The sequence below is a fragment of the Sarcophilus harrisii genome, chromosome 6 (assembly GCF_902635505.1).
Source record: "Sarcophilus harrisii chromosome 6, mSarHar1.11, whole genome shotgun sequence".
NCBI lineage: Eukaryota > Metazoa > Chordata > Mammalia > Dasyuromorphia > Dasyuridae > Sarcophilus > Sarcophilus harrisii.
Window position 1 is genome coordinate 197320129 of NC_045431.1, and position 24517 is coordinate 197344645.

The window sequence follows — 24517 nt, forward strand, 5'->3', positions numbered from 1 at the left end:
AACTAAACAACAACAACCAATCTTGGACCTCAGTTTCTTTCCCTCCAAATGAAAGGAGTGCCTAAATCAGGACTTCTTAAACTTTTTCCACTCATGACCTCTTTTCACCAGAGAAATTTTTACATAACTCTAGATATATAGGTATATAAAATAGTATATAAATCAAACATTTACTGATAATCATAATTTTGTGAACCCCACATTTGGTTACATGATGGCATATGGGGTTGCCACCCACAGTTTAAGAAGCTTTGGCCTAAAGTTTTTTCTGACTCAATCTACAACCTTATCTTCTAACATACAGTGAATGGGTAACCTTAAAAAAAGACTCAGGAGGTAACAGCAGGCATCATTACCCCTATTTTCAGACAGAGTTATAGGTCTTACTGGGATCTGGCTTAGCTCCCTACACAGGTAGGTAAGTATCACTCCCTCTGGTCTCAACTCTGCTCCGCCAGCAACAGCTTTCACAATAATGACATTCCACTGCTCCAAAAACAGTAACCTGAGACATCTGTTAGGGCCCACATTCTTAGGGGGCTGGTGGCCAGTCATTACAGGTCCATAGACACCTCCCTAAGGAGAAAAGTGGGAGGGAAATTTACCCAGCAATCCTCCTGTGTGCAAAGAAAGAGAATACTGTGTAGACAGGGGTACTTAGATAAAGATTGCTACATGATGAGTGTGTTGAATGAGCCAAGGAGTTAATGAAAAGGTTTTTGGGGGGGAGATTATCAAGAGACAGCACAGTACAGACTAGAGCAATAGTCCTCATTTCAAATCCTGCCTCGGGAACTTCATGGGTGCACTTTAATCAACTGTAAAATGAATAACTTGGACTAGAAAACTTCTGAGGTCCTTTCCAATTTTAGAGCTATCCCCACCTGTCTGCAGTAACCAAAATGGCTGCTAGGTATATAGTTATCCCTTTCCCATCTCAGAGACAGGGGTGTGGTGGCTCCCACAATCCGGAAAATCCATGTAGAATTTTTTGGTCCTCCCTTTGTACCAAAAAAGAAGTCTGAATTTTTTCTTTTTTCTTTTGAAGTGTTTACAATGCCTTATTATAAAATGATGATATTATATAATGCTCTCTCTCTCTCTCTCTCTCTCTCTCTATATATATATATATATATATATATATATATACACACATATAATATTATATATCTAAAATACTACATAAAGTGTGTGTATATGTGTATATATACGTATATTCTTTGGACAATTGAAGTCTGAAGTCTTAAGTAGCCATAATACACATACATGTATATATTATATATAATGAATATCTATATTCATATATATGTATATATATATATAAAATGAATTTCTATATTCCTAAACTTTTTTCTGTATCATCTACTGGCCTTCTCATGTCATCTTCAGCTTCTGCAAAACTCCCCCCAGATTTCTATTTAATTTCTTATGGTTTGATGGGGAAAGTCACAATTTGAAAAGGATGTTTGTATGTTTCTCTCTTTGTTAGAAGCAGAGGATACTGGAGAGATACAAACTAAGTGCTTAGACGGGTGAAGAAAAAAAAAACCCTGTTCAGCACTGAGTTCTACTCATTCATAACCTTCTTTTCTCATGGACTGTTATAATTTTTTTAATATAAAAGATAGTGATTTCCCCATTTTCAGCATCATAGAGAAAGTCAGACAGAGCCCCAGAACATTGGAGGTTTTTCTGAAAACTGAGTCTTGTCTAGACAGCTTCTGACAGTTTCTGTCCTGCTGTCTCCTGTCTGACAACAAAAATCAACTTTCTAGCAAGTGGGGTTCTGACTGGTTATAAGACCAATTTAGTTACCCACTTTATGATATGGAGGGAATTATAAGTTAGGAGGAGAGATAGAAAACAATTTGAAGAGGAAACCAGCAAAGGAAGGCCGTGGTAGAAACAAGTTTGCCTCCTGGCTCTCTGACCACCACCCTCCCCCAACCAAAATTTTTAAAAAGAAAGAAAAAGAAAGGAAAGTTACACCCCAGGCTATAATTGAAATTCAGAGGATAAGAGGTGCTAGATCACTCAGATAATTACTCCACTATCTGTTTCACCCATATAGATATACAGTCGACCAGCACCTGCTGCCCAGCGTCGCCCCCCACCCCAGATTGCCCTAGTTTTCTATCATGCATCTCGGGCAATGATCCCAGGCAGCCTGGGAAGTTTAGTGTGGGACAGAGAGGCCCAGCTTGGATTCAGGGTAGGGCTCCTGCCAGGAAGAGGAAAAGAAAGAAAGAAAGAAAGATGAAGGGCCAGTTCTCACTCCTAGTCTCCCTGCACTAGCCCTTTCTTTAGACAATACCCCAAAGCCATTGTCTGTAACCAGTTCCAAACCCACCACCCACCAGAGGCAGACACATACTTAGTTCTAGGTGTTAGGGGAACTGGTTCTGACTGTCTGGCTCATGAGCAGCCTGAGTGCCAGCTGGCAGAAAGGTCTCATCTATTTGGCCTAAGATGACACCAGCCAAGTAGACCTGCTGTCCCATTGACCTGATTCACACAATCTCGGACCTGAAAAAGACCTTAAGGCTTCTTCTAATTTAGCTCTTCCCCGTTCAGGAGAGCAGCCCACAGGCTCCCCAGCTGTCTGCCTCACTGGAGCACTGTCCACATCACAGTAGTGCTAGAATTTTCTTCGATCTGGATCACCCTCCTCCCCAACTTCTTTCTAAGTGTGTGGAGAAGGGACAGTACTAACCGACCTTCTTTCCCAACCAAAAAAGAGTGGGGAGATGGGGTCCTGGTGGAGACCCCCTCTCACCTCCATACCAGGGTCCCTGCCGCCCCCTTACCTGGTCTTCTTGACCGCCAGTGGCGTCTCTCAGACGAAGTCTGGCCTCTTCGAGGCTGGGGAGGGAAGAGACTCAGGGCTAACGGAAGCTTAGCTGAAAGGAGTTTACGAGCTTAAGCAGCTGCGCCCCCTTCCCCAGCCCAGACCACCCAGCCTTTCCTTCCTCACTCGACCCTGCTCTTCTCTCTCAGCCACGGCGCCAACGAGGCATCCAGGGCCACCTCTGGGTAACAGAGGTGCCCGCGGAGCGCCCGCGGGAGGGATCCTCGCCACCCCAGAGGAATGGCGGACAAGGGCCCCTACCTCCCACCCACTCACCTGCGCTCCGCAGACCCAGCGGGCGGGGGCTCCGAGCGGCTGCTAGGGGGAGTCGACATGGTGGCTGAAAATAGCGGGAGGGAAGCAAATTGTAAAGCCTCTGGCTCGGGGTCTCGTCCTCCCTTCCCCCCGACCCTCGCCCCGGCTTGCAAAACTAACTCCCCGCTCACCTCCAGAGGCCCAAAGACAAAAAACCAGCAGCCAGATCCCAGACGCCGTGGGGGTCGAGGCCAGGCTCCCCATGAGGACCGTGGGCAACAATCAGGTGGGAGCTGACCGCTGAGCGCCGGACGCCCTACACTAGGCGAGGGAGCATCTCGGGCAGAGGGGAGGAGAGGCCTTTGCGAAGTGCCGTGGCTCCCTTGTCCCGTCCTACCCGTCCTACCCGTCCAGACCAGTCCCCTCTGTGTTAAGCTCAGTCCTTTTGCCTCACTTCTTTGGGGAACCTGGGAGGGCGCGCTAGGACAGCCCATTACTATCACGTAGGTGCGACCTGCCTTTCCCCGCCCGTTATGGGGTGGGGGTGGGGGCCGGGGCTAAGCACGCTTCCTAGGGGGCAGGCTCTGAGGGACTGCTTTTATTATTATTATTATTATTATTATTATTATTATTATTATTATTATTATTATAGCTTTTTATTTACAAAATATATGCATGGCTGAGGGACTTCTTTAATTCAATTACATTCGAGCAATCCGGTTAGCAACACTTTGGTCAGGAAATTGTCCTACTCACGTATGTAAAACAGTCCCTGTGCCTTATTTCTGAGCCCTGGGTACCTTTGCATTCAGATGACTCTTCATCCCAGCTCATTTCTTCAGATATTTCCTGGTCCCATGGGCAGGGTTCCTACCTATCCCTCTGCTTTCCTGCCCCACTCCCAACACCACCCAAACCAACAACAGCAGCAAAAACTTGAAGGCCGAATTCCCATCATCTCCTGTGTCCTGTCCCCATTTGTTGTGTGGCCAGGACAGCCTGAGGAAGACTTTCTAGGTTTAGATGAAGGTAAGTGTTATCCCATTCTGCAAAATGAATGAAAGTTCAACCAAAGAGACAGAGTTGGGATTCAAGCTTTGAAAGAAGCCAATCTCCCTTTTTTTCTTTTCGGAGATCTCTACTCCCTGTATCCTTCCATCCACTTCTCCAGCAAAACCTGACCTCAGGAAAGGATCTCAGGTCTGTAACTAAGAAGAATATGAATATAAATGGAAGCCTCCAAGGATTTGTTTTGAAATTTCCTCAGAAAGAAAAACTTCACACCTCCCTTCTCTTCCTCCCACCAAAGAATTCCTAGTTGCTGTGATGCTTTGGGCGGCCAGGGAAGAAGTCCTTTTTGGCCACAGAATTCCTTCAAGAATGATTTAAGATTAGTTGTGTGACCCTGAGCAAGTCACTTAATGACACACACACACACACACACACACACACACACACATATATATATATATATATATATATATATATATATAACCTGTTGCTGGGGGGGGGTAATTTCATATTGGAATAACTGAAGAATTCACCCAAATAAATGTATCCCCAATAGTCAAAGCACAGGCCTGGATTCATGGACTATAAGGGGGTAAAGTAGAAACATTAGTTAATACCAAAAAACCTACTCTCTGAGGCAAGTCTACACCCACTTCTCTGAAAACTAGCAAACAGACCAAGGCCTGCTCCTGAGACCAGGCAACGGGGCAAATTCACCCTCCTTTTAAACTTCTTTCATCCCAAACATCCCCTTTCCCCAAACGGCCCTTTTCATACCCTTTCCCTCCCCGATGTAAGTCACTCATTTAAGCAAGTTGCCCGCATTGGGATCTCCCCACAATTTCTCTTCCTTTCTTTCAGTCTGAGGTGTAGTGGATGGGTTGAAGAGGATGGGACGGGTCCAGAGGGGAAGGGATGAGGGGATACGGACTGGGCACTCTGCGTCCCTGTTGGATTGTCAGAGTTTCTGTGATAAGGGCAAGGACTGATCTGCTTCGATCTCCAAGCCCCGAGTGATCACCGGGGAAGCTCTGTGAACCCTCGGCTCCATACGGAGCTGGGAGCTCCTGGCGACCTTCGGTTGATTATTCCAGATCCCCATTGCTTCAGAGTGATTCTGGGAAGAGAGGCCGGGTTAGCTCAAGAAGTTGGATTCACTTCTGGGGATGCTGGTACCACGTGGACACAGTCTTCTCGGCCCTTTCAGTCCAGAGCCCCTCAAACCCTCCGGACCTCCAGCCTCGCGGGCCAGCCCTGTCCCCGCCCCCAAATACTCTCGGGCACCGGCCCCGCCCCTACTTGCGCACCCCACGCCCCGCCCCCACCTGCGCACCCTACTCCCTTAGGCTTAGGATCCCGCCCCCTCCGTCCCCCGACCCCCTCCTACCGGCTTCCCAGCTCTGAGATCTACTCTGCGGACTCTTTTCCCCCGTCCCGCCTCTGCCCCTCCCGGGGCTTTGTCCAGCTGCCTCCGGGCCGAACCCGGAGAACCCGGTGCGAGGTGGCCCGGCCCGAGAATGGACAGGAAGGTGGCCCGGGAGTTCCGGCACAAGGTCAGTAGGCGGGTGGCGCTAGCGCGGGGCTGCGGTGGCTCGAGCCCGAGGATATTCGGGAGCAGAAGGAAGGACAGGACAGCGGAGCGCGGCTGGAGCTCCGCTCCACGGCCGCTGCCCACAAGGCCGACTTCAGACTGCGCCCTTCACACCGCCACGGGATGAGCGGGGGGTCACGCTCCCCAACTTGGCCACTCGGACCGTTTGCTGGCCAGGAGCTTCTAGGTGAAGCTCTCAGCGAGTAAGGGAGGGAGAGGGGAGGAAACAAGTCCGGCTGGCCTCCCTGGGGGGCCATCATCCCCAGTCCCCTTTCTTCTGGAGCACTTCTTCATCCACCATACTCCCCATTCCCCTTTCCTCCCTCCTTAACCCGAGACACTTGTATTAACTTGGAACCTAACCTGGAACATTCATTCTGTCCCCCTTCCTTCCAAAATAGAACCAAAACGTGCCCGTAGCTCCCATTCCTGCTCCCCCCGCCCAATCTCCTCCAGTCAAGGAAAGAAATGAGTTGTGAATTACCTTGAAGTTCAGCTTTTGCCCTTTCACCTCAGGGAGGGCTCTCCACTCATATCCCTGCTCAGAATTATATAAACAGGCCTTGGTGGTCAAAAGAAGGGTTCCTGTGGACCCAGTCACCTCAGGCTTGGGGGTTGATACAGAACAACCCAAAGACAGATATGGAAATTTTAAGAGAAGAGTATCGGGAGGCCCGATCAGGGTGCTTATTCAGGGTGCTTCTGATTTTGAAGCCGCTCAGTGTGATGTCTGCCTGTAAGCCCTTGGCATTTGGTTAACATATAATCAAACATCAGGCTGATCTGAAAAAGTTAAGTGGAGTAAGGCCATCTGGGTAGGCATCCATATCCTAGCATGGTAGAGTTATAGCAGTTCATTCAATGAACATGGGCTCAGATACTTGTAGAATGTCAAAACTAGATAAGATCATAGAGATCATTAAATCAATAAATAGATCAGCATTTTAAAGTAACTACCACATATGTGCCAAGGATTAGGCTGGGCCTGTATACAAAAAGCAAAACCGAAACTGTCTGCCCTTCAGGAGCTGACATTTTAATTAAATACAAAATATGAGAAAAATACAAAATAATTTGGGGGACAGCTGGGAGGATCAGAAAAGCCCTTTTGTAGGAGGCAGCACTTGAGCTGAGCTTTGAAGGAAGCTACATAAATGAGGAGGAATTCCACTCCAGATATGGGATACAGCCCATGGAAAGAAGGCTCTGGGATTCAAGGATAAGGCTTCAAATGACATCCCAATTGCTCAATTGCTGACTGGGTGACTTTGAACAAATTATTTAACCTCCTGCCCAAGTCTCAGTTTCCTTATTGTGCAAATAAAGGGGTTCTAGTTAAATGCCAGTCTAAGATGTATTGTGGTATATAAGGAATAGTTTGGAAAGTCTCTAAGTCAAATTGTGAAGAGTTTTATTTTAGAGGTACCTGGTAGATGTGTGTTTATGGCAAATCCCTTTGGTAGCTATGGGAAGAATGAATTGGAAAGAGACTAAAGGCAAGGGAGATCAATTAGGAAGTTACTTTAATAGTCCAGGAGAGATCATTTTGTCCAACTCACGCCCAAAGATTCTAGAGCCAAGAGAACATCTGAACCTCTTTTTCCTGACTTTCAGTCCACCATTTTTTCTCTACTCTCTATATATAATTGGCACCTTTGTGTGGGGCTTGTGATGGCGTGGGTAGTCTTATATGGTAAAGGATAAACTCATCCCTAGAAAATACAGGCTTCCTATTGCAGATTCCATAATGAGAGTATGTAAAATGGGATAGGAAAGAATTAGATTAAGAGTTCAGGTTGATGGTGAGCACAGGACAGTTCAGCTTGTAAAAGGACATAAGGTAAGAAATTTCAGCCGATGAGGGTTTGGTGAGTGTGGATTTCAAGTCACCCATTTTGAAGAAGCCCAATCCCCTCCCCTTCACCCTCCCACCTCCACTCCAAGGATCTCTTGTGTCTGGCCTGCAGACTCCAGTTTCATTTGTGCCACTGGGCTGTGAAAGGCAAAGTCCGAAAAATTGTGCTTAGTTATATCTTTGTCTATGGGGTCCTCCTCTTTAAGGAAAGAGTCTCTCTCTCTCTCTCTCTGTGTGTGTGTGTGTGTGTGTGTGTGTGTGTTTCCCAGCCCTACTCTGGGGCTTACTGAGCAGACAAACAACACGTTTCAATGCTTTTGAGTTCCTAGTTCAGTACCACTGTACCTCCATGACTGCATTTCCTCACCATACTCATCTTTATGGATTTATGCTTCCAAGAGGTATGCAGTTTGATGAGATGGCAGGGTGGGGACTGGTCTGGACTTTGTACCAAACAGCTGTCTGAGGGAGTGGTGAGCCTTTGAGAAGGAAGTTTTCCTAACCTCCCCACCCCCATCCCTTCACTCATCTGCCCATGCAACACACACACACACACACACACACACACACACACACACATCCTAGGTTTATGAATACATTCAGAATTTAGAAAGAGAGACTCTATGGGAACAGCATGAGGGGAAAACATATCTTGTGCTGAATTTGAACGATTTACCAATGACTTCCCCAATGTTCTCCATATCAATCATCTGAAGCCAATTTTTTCCTCAGGGTCTGTAACATAAATCTTTAGTTTTTGAAAATGACCTGTGACTTTGTTGTCATCTTGGGCATATAATAGAGAGGGTGCTAGGTTTGGAATTAAAGAAAGTAGGTACAAAACCCAGCTGTGCTACTTAAGACCCTTAGTGACCCTAGGTTGTCATTGTCTGTACCACAATTCTAATCGGTAAAACAAAAGGCCTAAACTCTAGACCAAGGCCTTGAAAACCCTTCCAGCTCGAAATAAGGGCTCTCGTCATCTTTCTGGACTTCTTGCTTGACTTTATCACCTTTATTCAACCATAAATTTTAGAACCAAAAACTACTTTTAGAGATTATTCAATCTAACTCTCTTATTTTACCAATGAAGAAGCTAAGCTCCAGACATATTCCTACCATATTCTGGAAACTTATACTCCATGCATATGCTCTTTATTTGGCTCCCTTAGCCTATACCTAGTATCTTCTCACCTTTGTTATTAAATATGGGCAACCATCTAGGCTCAGCAAAAACCTGCCTCTTCTCTAGAAAACTCACAGCTTTCAATACTTCTCTGGGTTATTCTGATCTGAAAGCTTTTATAACTTTGGTGATCTGCCCTCATTGACTAGATGTGATAGAGAAATGGGCAGAGCTAGAGATGCTCTGAGTTATTCTTGCCAGAATGTCACTGATGATCTCCCATCCTTCTCCTGCTGTTTAAGGAGTAGGACATAGCTCTTAGTTTCGTAGGTTTATAGTTAGAAGGGACTTTAATTTTCATTTCTCTAATCAATAGTGATTCAGAACATTTTTTCATATGATTATAAATGACCTTAATTTCTTCATCTGAAAATTGTCAATTTTCTGTCCTTTGGCTATTTGTCAATTGGGGAATGACTTATATCCTTATAAATTTGAGGCAGTTTTCTATATGTTTTTAAAATGAAGCCTTTATCAGAAACATTGGCTGTAAAAAATTTATTCAGCTTTCTGCTTTCTTTTTAATCTTGGCTGCATTGGATTTGTTTGTGCAAAACTTTTTAATTTAGTATAATCAAAATTACCCATTTTGCATTTTATGATTTTCTCTAGTTCTTCTTTGGCCATAAATTCCTTCTTGGAAGGAACTTTAGAGATCATTGAGTTTAACCCCTTCACTTTACAGATTCAGAAAATGAGATTCAAGATGTTTAAGTGTCCAAAGGATTTGAATTCAGGTCTTCCTGACTCCAGGTTCCTCACTCCATATCACCCTACTTGTTTCATTCCCATTGTCCTTTCATCCTTTACCCATTTTCTTGACTCCTGGGTGTTTTCAGCAAAATTAGCACTACCTGAGCACTAAATAAGCACTTAATAAATGCTTATTGATTGACCTTCTTGCTTTGGGTCCCCATTTTATATGAATTAAAATGGATCGAAATAAATTGTGTATGGCTTGATTTGATTCTCTTTGAAAGCCTTTCTAAGACATATAACTGATATTAAGGACTGGTATGTCTTTTTATTGATTGCCTCTTACATGCCTAGCATTTTCCTAGTATTGCTAATGGTACAAAGAATATAGCCAGTCCCTATCTTCAGGGATCTTACCACCTAATTGTCATAAGAATACCTCACATTCATATAGCAGAGCTCTTTCCTTAGGACAAATTTTATTATGATGTCCATTTCATAGGTGAGGAGACTGAGGCTCAAAGTGCTTGTCCAGAATCAGACAGCCAGGAAAAAATTATAACCAGAACTAGAACCCATTTTTATGAAAAAATTCAGGGGACTGCAAGATCATACTCTAGAGTTGAAAATGACCTCAAAGGTCATTTTACCCAACCCTTTCATGTTAAAACAGTTCTAGTAAGTTGTATAAGGACACAAAGGTATTGTCAGAGGTGGGCTCTAAACCCAGGACTTCCTGCTGGACCTAAGGTTATTTTATCACTGAGGCAGCTTGCCACCTTTGCATGCCCTTTCTTTCTTTCTTAGTGGTTTTTACTAATCCTTTGGGTAAATCCACCATAAGGTATCTACCTAATATGCTAAAGAATTTTATTTTATTTGTTTAATAGTGTGTACATACTAGTGTAGTAATAGTAGTAGTAATAGGAATAGTACAAGAAGGAAGAGGAAGAAGAAGAGGAAGAGGAAGAGTAATGATGGGTAGTGGTAGCGGTGGTGGTATTAGCAGCAGCAGTAACAGTAATGGTTTACAAGTTTACAAAGCGCTTTACAAATATCTCATTTTATCCTCACAACAACTCTAGAAGGGAGGTGCTATTATGATGGTGAGAAAAGGAAGACAAGTCAAGTGACTCATTCATGGTTACGCAGATAGTGTTTGAGTGCAGATTTGAACTCAGATTTTCCTGATTCCTCAGACACCCTACTAGCTGTGTGACCCTAGGCAAGTCATGTAAATCTGTTTGCCTCAGTTTCCTCATCTATAAAATGAGGCAGTGGCAAACCACTCTAGTATCTCTGCCAAGAAAGCTCCAAACAAGGTCATAAAGAGTCAGACATGACTGAATAATGACTGAACACTAATACCAACAACTTCCTGACTCTAGGTCCAACACTGAACCACATGGCCCGTCTATTTGTCATCCCTCACTTAGGTTACATGAACATCTATCATCTTTTCTAGTCACACAAAGCCTTGAAGCTGTTCTCAGTGTCTCAATCATGCACAAGCTCTTACTGATATGTAATATATTGTTGCCAAAAGCATTTGAGGTCAGGGTAGTTCTGACTCTGTTATTTATTTACTAGCTGTGCCCTTTAATTCAGTTTGAATGAGGTATAAAATGAGGAAGTTATTATCCATGCTCCTTTCTTTATAGAAGAAAGCTCATCAGAAACATTAAAATGCTAATAAATGAAGATTATCATGAGTACTTCTCATAAAGATTTTATAGAGATAGGGAAGTAGATATCTGATTCTGAAGTCATCAGGTATCTCCATATTGTGTGTGTCTCTGTGTGTGTGTAATCACTGACAGATAACTGTCTATGATTTTTGGAAATATTTCCTTCCAAGAGATCTGCAGCATGAATCTCTGAGTGCCTTTAAAGCAGCCATTTCCAGATGAGATTTCTTCTCTGCATGTGAGTTTGATCAGATTTGACTGCTTTTTCCTATTTCATCTTCTAAATTTGCTCTTAGATTTCTTCAGACCTCTTAAAGAATCATAGTATCCAGATTTGGAAACAACCTTATAAAGAATCTAGTCTAATCCCTTCATTATACAGGGGAAAAAATAAGCTCCTACCCCCAGATCCATTTTTGTAAGAACTGGTGATACTAGGGCTCCCCATCCATCCCCCAGCTTGTAAAATTCATTTCCCTCACTCAAATATAAGGCCATATTTATCCCTATTCAAAAGCATCTTGCTGTATCTAATCAGTCAATAAGCATTTACTTATTGCTTGCTATATACTAGGCAATATATTAAGCTCTTGAGATACACAAAAAGGCAAAAGAAATGTCTTCCTGTGAGGATTTTACAATCTAATATGAAAGATACTAGGCAAACATCTATGTACAAACACACTATTTACAGGATTGAAATGTTATTCAGTTGTGACCTTTTAAACCAATTGTCCATGGGGTCTCCTGGAAAAGATATTGAAGTGTTATGCCATTTCCTTCTCCGGTTTTATGCAGGCAGAGGTTAAATGGCTTACCTAGAATCACATAGTTAATAAGTGTCCAAGATCAGATTTGAACCCCAGGCTTTCTGATTATAAGGGTAATGCTCTATCCCCTGTGCCATCTAGCTGCCTCTGGATATAGGATAAATTGGAAGAGGGAAGACACTGGCAATAAGAATAATTGAAAAGATTTCTAGAAATGAGATTTTTATAGGACTTGAAGGAAACCAGGGAAGACAGGAACTGGGGATGAAGAGGGAATTTCCAGGCACTGGGGACAGTAAGTGAAAATGTTTTCTCATTTGATAATACTTGTACCAATCTAATTTTATAGGGAGGAAAAGGCTTTGTGAACCTTACAATACTCTATACAATTTACTAGTTGCTACACAAGCTACTTTCTTCCTCTAATTTGAGTACTTTGCATCCCCTTACCTGTTCTAGATTCTCATTTCCCATCCATCTCGGGCATCTGCCTTGAGCCCCTCTAGCAAATACTGTCTGAAACTTGAAATAAGAGAAGACAGACCCCTGCCTTTCTTCTTCCTACCATAGTTAAAAGTCAGGAAAGTTAGTGGGAAAGAGGTAGAAACTGGTAGTGAATATTCTCTTCCCTGAATGTATATAAAATGTAGATTCTTCAGGGGCTGTAGACAGAATAACAGCAGTAATGAAATATGTTCTAGGGGTCCAAGAGAAAGAGAATCAATGGAACAATAGCAAAATCAGACATTTATACTTTGCTAAATTAGCACACCTGAGCCTCCCATCAGCCCTGAGAGCATGGAATGGCAGCAATTATTGTTCCCATCTTACAGATGAAGAAAACAAAGGCTAGAAGGTGTAGCACTTGCCTCACGGGTGCTCACAATTTAATTCAGAAGATATTATATGAGAGAAAATAATGAATCCATGGCTGTGGGTGGCTAGGGCTACATTAATAGTCCCTGTAGAAAGTGCTCAATGCTTTCTCAGAAAAGGAGCACCTAACAGAGATGGATAGGGAAACCTTCATGGAACTCAGTCTGGATATTGAAGGAGGTAGAATTTCAGAAGATGGAGATGGGTCAGCAAAGGCATTCTAGGAAGGGGAAAGAGCATGAGAAAAGGCACAAAGGCAGAAATGTAAAGGACTTGTACAGGCTCTAGGGATAGTTTGGATAACAATGAAAAACAGACTTGGAAAGGTAGGTTGGGGAAAGGTTACACAGGACTGAGAAGGAATTAACTGAGGTCCCATCAGACCAATCACTTAGAAAGGAGCCTAATGAAAAAGTTTTTAATATGGGAGAAAGGGAACTGCTAACTCAAGTATCATAGAACCATCTGCAAGTTATGCTCTGAGGGTATTATAACTGCTCTGAAAACTTCAATGGCTCCCCACTGTCTACCACATAAAATTCATATTTCTAGGCTCTATAACTTGATTTTGTTCCACCTTCCCAGAATTCCCCCTCACACAACTCTATACATAGACCTTCATACATCAGGCAAATTAGATCACTCACTGTTTCTGGTAAGTGCTCTTACTTTCTTATCTTTGTACCATTTGTTGCTATTATTCAGTCATTTTACTTATGACCCCATTTGGAGTTTTCTGGCAAAGATACTGAAGTGTTATTTTACAGCTTATTTTACAGATGGGGAAACTGAGGCATACAGGATTGAGTGACTTGCCCAAGGTCACATGGCTAGCAAGTGTTTGTAATAGCTAGTATTTACATAGCATTTTAAGGTTTTCAGAGGAGGAAACTGAGGACTAAACTAAATTAATTGTCTAGGATCATTTAGCTAGTAAGTGTTTGAATTAAGATTCAAATTCACTTCTTCCATACTCCGAGACTGCACCTATCTGGAAATCTCTAATTTTCTCCAAGGTGCTATTCAAATGCAACTTTCTTCAGGAAACCTTTCCTGATCTTTCACCTCCACCCCCTCTCATCCCTAGTTGGTAGTGCTTTCTCTTCCAGATGTGTCTAGCACATTGACTGGCATATGGTAAATACTCAATAAATATTTGTTGATTGATTAATTGATTTTGCTGTGTCTCTAATTTGTTGACCAGTGTAAGCTGAGAGCCTTCATGTTATAGTGAAATGGTTTCTTGTTTTCTAAATGGCTAATTTGACTAAGTCTAGAATTTGCTGTTTGTCCTAAATCACGAGAGGTATTGATTGAAAAATCTGGGGAAGGGATAATGGGGAGCAATAAACTAATCAACAGCTATTTGTTAAGCACCTACTATGAGCCAGGCACAATCCTATATGCTGAATTTACAAAGATAAAAAAATGAGACAACTTCTCTTCCCAAGCAGTATCTGGGGAGAAAACATGTATATATTTAAATATATACAAAATAATTAAATACAAACTAGTTAAAGAGGGAAGGTACTAGTAGTTGAAGTAATAATCAACTAACCAACAAGTATTTATTAAGCATCTACTATGTGCTGAGCTAGTTTACAAAGACAAAAAAAAAAAATCAACAACCTTTACTCCCAGGAGTATCTAAGGAGAAAACATGTACATATTAAATATATTCAAAATAATCAAGTAGGGAGGATACTACTAGTTGAGGGCATAATGTGGAAGAAGGTGCTTGAGTAATCTTAAAGGAAGAAAAACAATTTTATGAGGCAGAGGTAAAGAGAAAGATCATTCTAGGCATTTACTTTCAGCCCTTAGAGCACTTCTTGAAAGCACTCTATGAGCAGAATGAGATTCCACCAAGAAGGCACAGTTTGAGGAGAATCAGACAGGTTACAACTATTGCCTCCTTTCTTCTGGACACTATTCTTCTACTAAGGTAGCATGAAATCCTGTCAGCTTTTGGGGGCTTCCACATCACACTATAAACTATTATTAAACTTGCATTATACTAAAAACACTAAAATCTTTTGGACATGGACTGGTTGTCTAGCCAAGTCTGTCCCGCACTTTACTTATAAAGTCTGTTTTCTGTAACCCTGATATAAAACTTTAGATTTACCCATTTAAAATTTTAATTTAATTATATCTCACACTTATATAGCATTTTAAATTTTAAAAATGATTTCCTCCCAATGGCCTTGTGATTATGATATAGATGGTGCAGATTATTGTTATTGATCCTATCTGGGATTTTCTTGGCAGATATAGAGTGGTTTGCCATTTCCTTCTCCAGCTCATTTTACAGAAGAGGAAACTGAGGGAAACTGGGTCACTTGTCCTCAGTCTCCCTGTCTCTCTTTCTCTGTCTGTCTGTCTCTCTGTGTCAGTCTCTGTATGTCTCTGTCTATGTTTCTCTCTCTCTCCTTCTCTACCCTCTCCATTCCTCCTCCTAAAACCTTGTCAAAATGAAATTGTCAGTGTTTTTAGTTGAATGCATTCTGGCTCCCAGTGATCCCTGCTTCCCTTTCTAAAGGCTCACATACTATTCTTTTGATAGTGTAGTTTGCCCCTAATCTGAAGAATCGACTCCTTCCCCCTTTAGTAATATGAGATGCTTGCCTTTCTCCTGCAGCATTCTGCTTGTTCTCCATAATTCTTCAAAGATCACTAGCAGCAGCTCTGCGCTCTAAAAATTCTTTGACCTTTAGCAATCTGTGAAAATGTTTATGTCGAGTTATTAACATTCAGGACTTTTATAAAGGAGCCTATTCTTCATGGGAGCAGAAAACATGGACGTAAGGAACATATAGGATATTAAATGAATATATAATATTGTCATAATACTAATATGCAATATTAAATATGTACCATGATACTAATATATAACATCAAATATAATACTAATATGTTAAATTATATCATAATAGTAATGTATATAATATAAGCTGTTATAATACTAACACATAATATTAAATTGTATTATAATACTAATATACAAAATAAATATATTATAGTTCTAATATAACATCTAATTCTATCATGACAATATGTAATACTGACTATATTATAATACTAATATAATATTAAATATATTATTCTATATTATCTATTACTGCATATTAAAAACATATTCCTTGTGTCCATGTTCTCTCCTTCTGTGAGGATTAACTGTCTTTCTTTATAAAGACCCTGAATGGTAATAAGTCTAAGACATATATTGTGTGCATATGTATAGATATAATATAAAATTATTATAATATTAAATATATTGCTATATTAAGAAAAGCAAATTATGTATACATATTATTATACAATATTATGTACTACATAATGGTATATGCATAGTATTATGTAATACATACATATACATATATATATACAGGTGTGTGTGGGAAATGAGCATCTAAGGAAAGCTATTGACTTTCAGCTCCCAGAAAGCTTTAGTAATAAGAGATTTGCATCAACATGACATAGCTGGGCCAGAGGCAGAAAGATGAATAATATGACCTTTGAAAATTCCCCAAAACTTCAAATATTAGAAAGCTTTGGGGCTAAAGAGACAGACCTGAAACATCTTGGGGCAGCTAGATGGTGCAATAGATTGAGAACCAGCCCTGAAGTTAGGAGGACCTGAGTTCAAATCTGGCCTCAAACACTTAACACTTCCTAGCTGTGTGACTCTGAGCAAGTCATTTAACCCCAACTGCCTCAGCAAAAAAAAAAAAAAGAGAGAGAGAGAGAGAGAGAGAGAGCATTATCCTATACTGATATCTAGGAGTGACACTGACTTTATAAGTCCAACAGCTCCCAGGGGACAGTGATTATCTGACCCTGGAAATGACCATTATCAGCAAAGTGGAAATGATGTAACCTGAAACTCTCCCCTGTCCATTGGCTGGGACCTGCTGGATGGGAGGGAATGACAGGAGGTCAGAGCTCAGAGACAGCATGAGACAGAGCAAGGTCTCCACAAGTCACCGCAGGCTCTGCCTCAGCTCAGTGACCACGTGGTTTCTTGCCAGGTGGTCCTTCCTGAAAGCTTTCATCCGGCCGTCCAGCCACTGTCATTGACACACCTGTGGGAAAGAGAGAGCGGTGACATCTCACCTCTATTTATGGAAGCTGACATCAGTACTCTTCTAAATGTGTCCTGTATATACTCATCTGCAGACGTGATATTCCAAAATAGAACATATTATTTTGGAATTGTTCTGTTTTTGTCTTTATGTTCCAGAACTAGCACAGTACCTGGCATCGAGTAATAATAAAATACCTGTAGGTTGAATAATTACCTGCAAGTTGGAAAGGGTGATCACTTCTCTGTGATCAGGAAGCTCATCTAAGGAGAGGCTGGTATTTGTCCTGAGAGAGGTCAGAGATATCAGCATGGCCACATCTGTATGACCTTTGGGATGGAGCCTGTGGGTCGTCTGATGGGTTACTCAGAAAATAGGGAGGTTGACCTCTGGACTCCTAGCTGTACTTCAGGGGCCTGGAAAGTCCCCCCTGGCCACAAAGTTCCCTCTGGATGAAGAGACTTAACTAGGATGTGCATCTTTCTTTCCAGGTGGATTTCCTGATTGAAAATGATGCCGAGAAGGATTATCTGTATGATGTTCTACGTATGTATCATGAGTGAGTATGAAAGAAACTCCCGGTGTCTCCTTAACCCCTCCATTCTCTCTCTTATTCCTCTCTCCTTCATCTCCCCAACTTCCCTGCTGAGCTATTTGCTGCCGGAGATGAGCTCTCCTTATTGTTTCAAGCCCTGGCAACCAGTTTCCATGGGCCAGACCGGCCTATCACCTGACCCAGTTTCCATCTGGGCTCTATAACTGTTTCCACATTCACAAAACCTGCTGGAGCAGCCCCAGGAGAGTCAAGGGCCGGTAATCATTCAGACTTGCCTCTTCATGGAAGTATTGGGACAAAGGTGTCAGAAGGACAGGGGTTGTCCTGGGGAGCAGGAATATGGCCCAGGGACTCAGGCTGGCTGCTTTTCTTTAGTTACATATCTGACCATCCCGAGAAACCCCTCGCCTTCCCACACCTACTTAAAAAATTATATATAACATGTATCACATTTATATTATACATATAATATCTGGTATATTATAGATCCTATATATGATATATCATGCATATTACATAGATATATTTATATCATATGCAATAGTATATATTAATTTTATAATATATATTATACTACACTAGGCTCACAGAGACAAGTTAGATCACCTCACTAAGTCATTAGACCTATTTCCCTTTCCATTTCTCCTTTGTACTACATTAATCTGACTTATCAGTATCCCTCATCCTCAAGAAAAGGACAGTTGGTATCCTGTTCTCTCTGAAAACAACAATATAGTCAACATGACTAAAACACTCCTCCCTGGCCACTTTTCCCCAGCACGCATTGTCTTCTGCTATCAGAATGTGAGCTTCTTGCATTTATATCCCCATTGTTCAAAAGAGAGAACCCAATAAATGCTCTACTCTTGCATCTTTTTTAAGGACCATGGATGTCTCTGTGCTGGTGGGAGACCTGAAGTTAGTGATCAACGAACCCAGTCGCCTGCCCCTGTTTGATGCCGTCCGGCCTCTGATCCCACTGAAGCACCAGGTGGAATATGACCAGCTGACACCCAGGCGTTCCAGGTGGGGACAGAATTGAGGAAGGTAGGCAAGGTAGGGTGATGTAGGAGCCCAGTGGGACAGGGGCTCAGTCATGGAAACCAAGGGGTCTTCTCAATAGATGGATATGAAAAGTAGCTACATTTGCTGGAAAAGAAAGGGGAGGCTGTATTCAGGATCTCCATTTATGGAGTGCAGGCTGAACATCTTTGTCTTCTCCAATAGGAAGCTAAAAGAAGTACGTTTAGACCGAACACATCCTGAAGGTCTGGGCATTAGTGTACGTGGAGGCCTGGAATTTGGCTGTGGCCTTTTCATATCCCATCTCATCAAAGGAGGACAAACAGACAACGTTGGGCTCCAGGTGAGTAAGGGGAGACCCTGGTAAGTGGCGGACCCTAGAACTTCCCAACTATCTATTTGTTCAGGACTATTAAAATCCAACAAGTTCTGAGTTTGAATTTAGCCTCTGACTGAATCCTTGGGTACAGCTCTGAGCTGACCCTTTCCCGCTCTGAAGAAGGGAGCTCAGAATTAATTCATCCCCTGCTAGGGTCATTATTTTAAAACAATTCAGCTGGCTCATCCGGAATCAGAAATCGGTGTTGTTCTTCATAAGTGTCATAAGGCTGGATGGTGCAACGGAGGGCTGGAGGCAGTGACTGTAGAGTCTGTGAGGGACTGGCCCACCTTTCATGGCTGCTCCAAATGGAGCCCTCCCAGGTATGGATGGAGCTCTGAGCTTTGTTCCTCACAGAGCTTGTACTTAGTGCCTAAAAACAAAAGAGACCCCCAGACTTCCTCCTAGGCTCTGGAGAGTTTTTGAGTAATATCTAAAGGCCCCTGGCAGGCCTGCTGAAGCAGGGGCTTCATGTGGCTCACAAACCAGATGGCACAGGATACCGTGGAGCCCAGAGTGAGAGCCTGGAGCTGACAGACGGCGCTTTGTTCTAAATCGCTGTCTCATCGTAAAGCCAGCAGCTTCTGAAATTTCACCCCCTGCATTATTTCCCTACATCCCAGCACATTTTCTAGCCCAGAAATGTGGTCTGAGAAAAGACATAATAAGTTGCTATCATAACATCACCCAGGGCCCCCTTGATTTCCATACTAAGCTCTTTTCCCAGGGTAATTACTCATCAGACATTTGAAGCATTGGGAGGGACATGAGGCTGAAACTCTTGAGTTTCGACTGTCCTTGATGTCTTTCTGCTTATTAATTGGCAAGCTCGAGGCCTTTCATGAACTAGTATGTTCCATCTCTCTTTGTCCTGCTCTCTCAGATATTCATATCTGAGGCATTTCTTCAAAGAGCTTTTCCCAGGGTGTATGAGAGTAAGTACAAGAGAAAATTAATCTAGAAACCCGAGCTGGCACGGGTGGGGGGATAGCGTGAGAGTCAGTCTGGCTGGGGATCCTGGACTAAGTTTCCTTTGGGAAAGGGCAGAGGAGAACTCAATGGGAGTTTGGAAAATGTGAGTTTCAGCCTGCTGGGTATTCATGTTTCTGGGTCAAGTGTAGGGGAACCAGTGAACTCAACACTCAGCTAGAGGCTGTAGCAGAGACTTCTCGGATAAGTAACAAGTTCATCCCCTTGAAGTGATATTGAGTTTTGTCCAATTCTTCCTGGGAGGTTGTATTTGAGCAAGCTTGCAGGGCTCAGCCCTTCTGTTCTCTGTTTCCCATGGATCCACCAGAGACTGTTTCTCCATGGTGATTTTTAGGAACATCACTATATATTAATGTAGGGATAATAGGATCATAGGCCCAAAGCTGATTTTAATGATCTAGGCTGATCCCTTCATTTTACAAATGAAAGAACTGAAGTCTAGGAAGATTAAGTAACTTTACCCATAAAAAATGGGTAAGTTATCTTCTACTGTGGTCTTCTAGGTCCATAGTCAGCCTTCTTACTACTCAATCTACACCACCTCTCAGCATCCTTCAAGTATCCCTATCACAAACAATTCTAGTTTATTGAGTGATCTAGGACTGGTAACTTAATTTCTTTATGGTTCCCCAGAGAGAATAAGGGCACGCCAGGCTTGATGCCAATTGTATTTCCTCATTCCTGCCCCATTCATCACCCAAGAAAAAATTTAGGCATCTTCAAGGCTGTATTAGCTGAACCAGCAACTCTCAGGTTCTTTAGGAATCCTCTTCTCTGAAAAGTCAGGAGTCAGGAGAGCTGGAGAGCACAGCTCAAGGCCACTAGAAGGGTCCTGAAAACAAGAAAATGGACATGAAATGGTCCACATCAAAAAGGAGGTGGTGGAACTATATTTTAAGGATAATATGGGAAAATCAGGCTTGATGACTTAATGAGTTCTGGGAACTATTGCTTCCTGGAATAGTCTGTTCTGGTTGCAAATAGTTAATTGTTAGGTAGTTTCCCCTTAATTTGAGCCAGAATTCAGCTCCCTGTATCTTCTCTCTGTTATTATGAGTGCTGTTCTCTGGTCTTAAAGCAAACAAGCCTAATCTCTTTTCCATAACTTCCCTTTAGATACTTGAAAATATATCATTTCTCCTCCAAATCGTTTCTTCTTTAGGTTAAAAATCCTGAGTTGAAACATTCAATGTTTAAATTAAGTAAGATTAGCTTCTCTATCTGAGGTGGCTTGAGGATCATCCTTCTAAAATACAGTGAATTAGGACCATGTGATGATGTTTCAAGGTCCCTTCCAGTGCTGGGCTTTGTCAATTTGATGATAAATTGAATTTTCAGCCTTTTCATTAATCTGGAGTCAGCAATCCTTGTGTGCCTTCTAACAGCTCCTACCCTGAGGCATTGAGAATACTTTTAGGGAGTTTAAGGAGAGATTTCCAATCCCTTCTCACATTTAGTTTAGACCCGAACTGGAAACTGATATATTCATTGATAAGAATACAATAATATTGTATTCCTTATAAGTAGAAGGGAAAATGGTCACATATGTGTCTTCTCATATAGAATATAAACTCCTGGAAGATAGGGAGGAGTTCCATTTTTATCTTTGTATTATCATTACTCAACACAAATGCCTGGTACGTAGGTAGTAGTTAATTGGTGAATTGGGAAATGCAAGTGATATAAAAAAGATGTCAACAAAAAACATTGATCTAAAAATTTTAATTGAAAAAAGTCATGTTGATATTATTATTCCTGATATAGTTTCCCATACCATGTTTCTAAGATGCTACCGTTTGTAAATCCAGTATAACCATTGGTCTAACCATCAGATGTAACCAATAGAATGTAAGCTTCTTGAGGCTGATACTCTTGTCTTTGTCTTCAGGGTCTAGTATAATGCCTGGAATATGGAAGATACTTAATAAATTAAGTTGATAGAGACTAAGGAAATTTCTTCTTTGGGAAGAGTGGAAAAGCTGAAAGGATGTTTTTGTTTTTTACTGAGGCAATTGAATGACTTGCCCAAGGTCACACAGCTAGGAAGTATTAAGTGTCTGAGATCAGATTTGAATTCAGGTCTTCCTGACTTCAGGGCTGGTGCTCCATCCACTGTGCTACCTAGTTGCCCCTGGAAGGATTTTTAAAAGCAAGATTAGTTTACAGGATAGTTTGGGGAATACAGTGAATTAGGACCATATGATGGTGTTTCAAGGTCCCTTCCAGTGCTGGACTTTGTCAATTTGATGATAAATTGAATTATCAGCCTTCCTTAACATACAGAGGCACTATTCAGTGTAATTTGGTTCTTTGAGCATAAGGCATTCACTGCTACAAGATCAGGCTGCGTTATGTCATAGATGAGCTCCTTCCACAGAATGATCCTATGAGACCCACTATGGCACATCCCCTGGCCTTCCCACAAATCCCTTTTAAAGTGGTTCCCAAATCCATCGTCTTCCCCTTCTCTCCCGCCAAGCTTGGTGATGAGATCGTCCGGATCAATGGATACTCCATATCCTCCTGTACCCATGAGGAAATCATCAACCTTATCCGAACCAAGAAGACTGTGTCCATCAAAGTGAGGCGTGAGTACAGTCAGTGCTGGAACTGGGGAGAGGGACAGCATCTTAGTGATTGGGCCGTGAGGAGGCAGGGAGGGAGATGGGGAGGATCATTGTTTTCCTTATTCTTATTTTTCCCCCTACAGACATTGGAATGATCCCTGTGAAAAAGTGAGTGAAGGACCAGCCTCGCATTGTTCTGTCTCCTGCTCTCCTATCTCTGATCCGCCTCAGGCCTCCAGTCCCTACTCTCAATTGTCCAGGGACATTTATTCACCCCCCAGTTCTTGCATTTAGTGTGGCCTTTAGCTTTTTGACACTGTCCCATAGGAAATATTGGGGGCAAGGGAGGATGTTTCTATTCTGAATTGGTTTGATAGCTACATAACCAGCTCCACTACCATCCCCTTCCCTCAGAGATAACCTGTGGACTATGAGGTATCCAGATGTGGGGCCAGGGTGACCCAGGAGTGGGTACATGCTGGCAGCAGATGCCTAATCATCATGTTTGTTCTGCCCCTCAGCTCTCCCGACGAGTCTCTCAAATGGCAGTTTGTGGACCAGTTTGTGGCAGAATCAGGGGTAAGAAGTATAATGCCTCCCCTTAAAATAGGGTCTAAGGCAGGGATATCCTAACATAGGTCATGATTGACTAGAGAGTGATTTGGCCTGAAATGGGCTCCTTTATTCTTTTCTAGTCCTTTTTATTGGACTGGAGAGTACATTTATTGGACCTGAGCCCCAGGGACCAGGAACTAGGTAAAGTTGGGGAAGATTTATTCCTTGTGTACCCCAACTTGGATAAGTTGTTCCCACCTTATGGGAACCTTCTGTCCAGACTACAATTTGGTCCCTAATCAAATTAATGCGTCTGTAGAGTAGGCAATATAGCTCAGTTATAGACTCAGAAGAGAATGTATGTACAGATAGATAGATAGATAGATAAGAAAGCATTTATTATTTTCTTCAGAGAAGAGACGCAAGGACCTCTTGCTAGCTTCCAGAAATGACTCTGCCTTTGTCCTATGAGGTCATTTGCATGGCACAGGTCCAGTATCCCATATCCCATTTCTTTCTATTGTTACAGGGTGGGAGGGGTGTTGTGCCCTCTCTTGGGAGTCGAGAAAACAGAGAAAAGAAAATTTTCATCAGCCTGGTTGGTTCTCGAGGCTTGGGATGCAGGTGGGTAGTAGTCACACGGACCATATTTTTAGGTGAGGATTCCATTTTATCACTCTGTCCCCCACACAAGTCTGCTCTCTCATTAGCTCTTACTGTTTTGCCTAAACACCAAGATGAGCAATTCAAATCTATACAGAACTTTCTATTAATAATAGTGGCACATTTATGTAACTGTTCAGGCTTGTCGGGACTTTCCTTGTGCTGATCCTGTGAGGTGGATAGTACAAGCATTATTCATTATATGTGAATAAATGAAGCCCTGGAAAGGTGAACCGTTTGGCAAAGATCATATTCTGGTAACTGCTTTTCAAATAAAAAAGGATGGCGATATGCCATCCCCCTTCCCTTCTCTCTGTTTCTGTGTCTCTGTCTCTCTCTCTCTTTCTATCTCTCTCTTTCTTTCTCTTTCTTTCTCTCTCTTTCTTTCTCTCTCTCTCTGTCTCTTTTTCTCTCTGTCTCTGTCTCTTTCTCTTTCTCTCTCTCTCTTTCACACACACACACACACACACACACACAAATTACCTGCTTTGTACAGAATGCTATACTAAGTACTGTGGTAGGTTTACAGATGCATAGGAGGTAATCTATGTGTTTAATTTACATGAAGTCGGCAGACTAACAATCAAATGATTATCCCAGAGGTAGCTGATGCTGATCATTCCTGAGAATATTAAGAAATGAGCCTGATCGGTGACTAGAGGGTTAGCCTGGATAGAGAAAAGGCAGGACTATCTAGAGGAGATGACCCAGCTCTCATCCTGCCCTTCTGATCTGTTTGTGCCAGCATTTCAAGTGGTCCCACCCAGAAGCCAGGCATCTTCATCAGCAACGTGAAGCCAGGCTCCCTCTCTGCAGAGGTTGGACTAGAGGTGAGCAGTTGCACCCTACCCCGAGCATCCCCAGCCCTGCTTTCTGCACTTAGGTCCAACATCTCCATGACTGACCTCCATAAAACTTTGAAT

General features: G+C 42.3%; 2 protein-coding genes across 4 annotated transcripts in view; one reads left to right on the plus strand and one right to left on the minus strand.

The window, feature by feature from the left end:
* OTOG (otogelin) overlaps positions 1 to 3183 on the minus strand; it is a 98520-nt gene extending 95337 nt beyond the window's left edge. The window contains exons 1-3 of the mRNA XM_031943555.1: positions 3125 to 3183; positions 2808 to 2862; positions 388 to 576 (exon numbers count right to left, since the gene is read on the minus strand). Coding sequence (XP_031799415.1) covers positions 388 to 576; positions 2808 to 2862; positions 3125 to 3183 — 303 coding nt within the window. The remainder of the gene's footprint in view (positions 1 to 387; positions 577 to 2807; positions 2863 to 3124) is intronic.
* A 2263-nt stretch (positions 3184 to 5446) lies between these two features.
* The window catches only part of USH1C (USH1 protein network component harmonin), a 60568-nt gene continuing 41497 nt past the window's right edge, over positions 5447 to 24517 (plus strand). Inside the window, exons 1-9 of one of the 3 annotated variants that reach the window (XM_023506230.2) lie at positions 5447 to 5667; positions 17353 to 17420; positions 18300 to 18443; positions 18645 to 18783; positions 22289 to 22397; positions 22520 to 22544; positions 22898 to 22955; positions 23461 to 23555; positions 24340 to 24424. In XM_023506230.2, the coding sequence (XP_023361998.1) occupies positions 5632 to 5667; positions 17353 to 17420; positions 18300 to 18443; positions 18645 to 18783; positions 22289 to 22397; positions 22520 to 22544; positions 22898 to 22955; positions 23461 to 23555; positions 24340 to 24424 (759 nt within the window). In that variant the 5' untranslated portion in view covers positions 5447 to 5631. The remainder of the gene's footprint in view (positions 5668 to 17352; positions 17421 to 18299; positions 18444 to 18644; positions 18784 to 22288; positions 22398 to 22519; positions 22545 to 22897; positions 22956 to 23460; positions 23556 to 24339; positions 24425 to 24517) is intronic. The other 2 variants (XM_023506229.2, XM_023506228.2) reach the window with 2 other exon arrangements.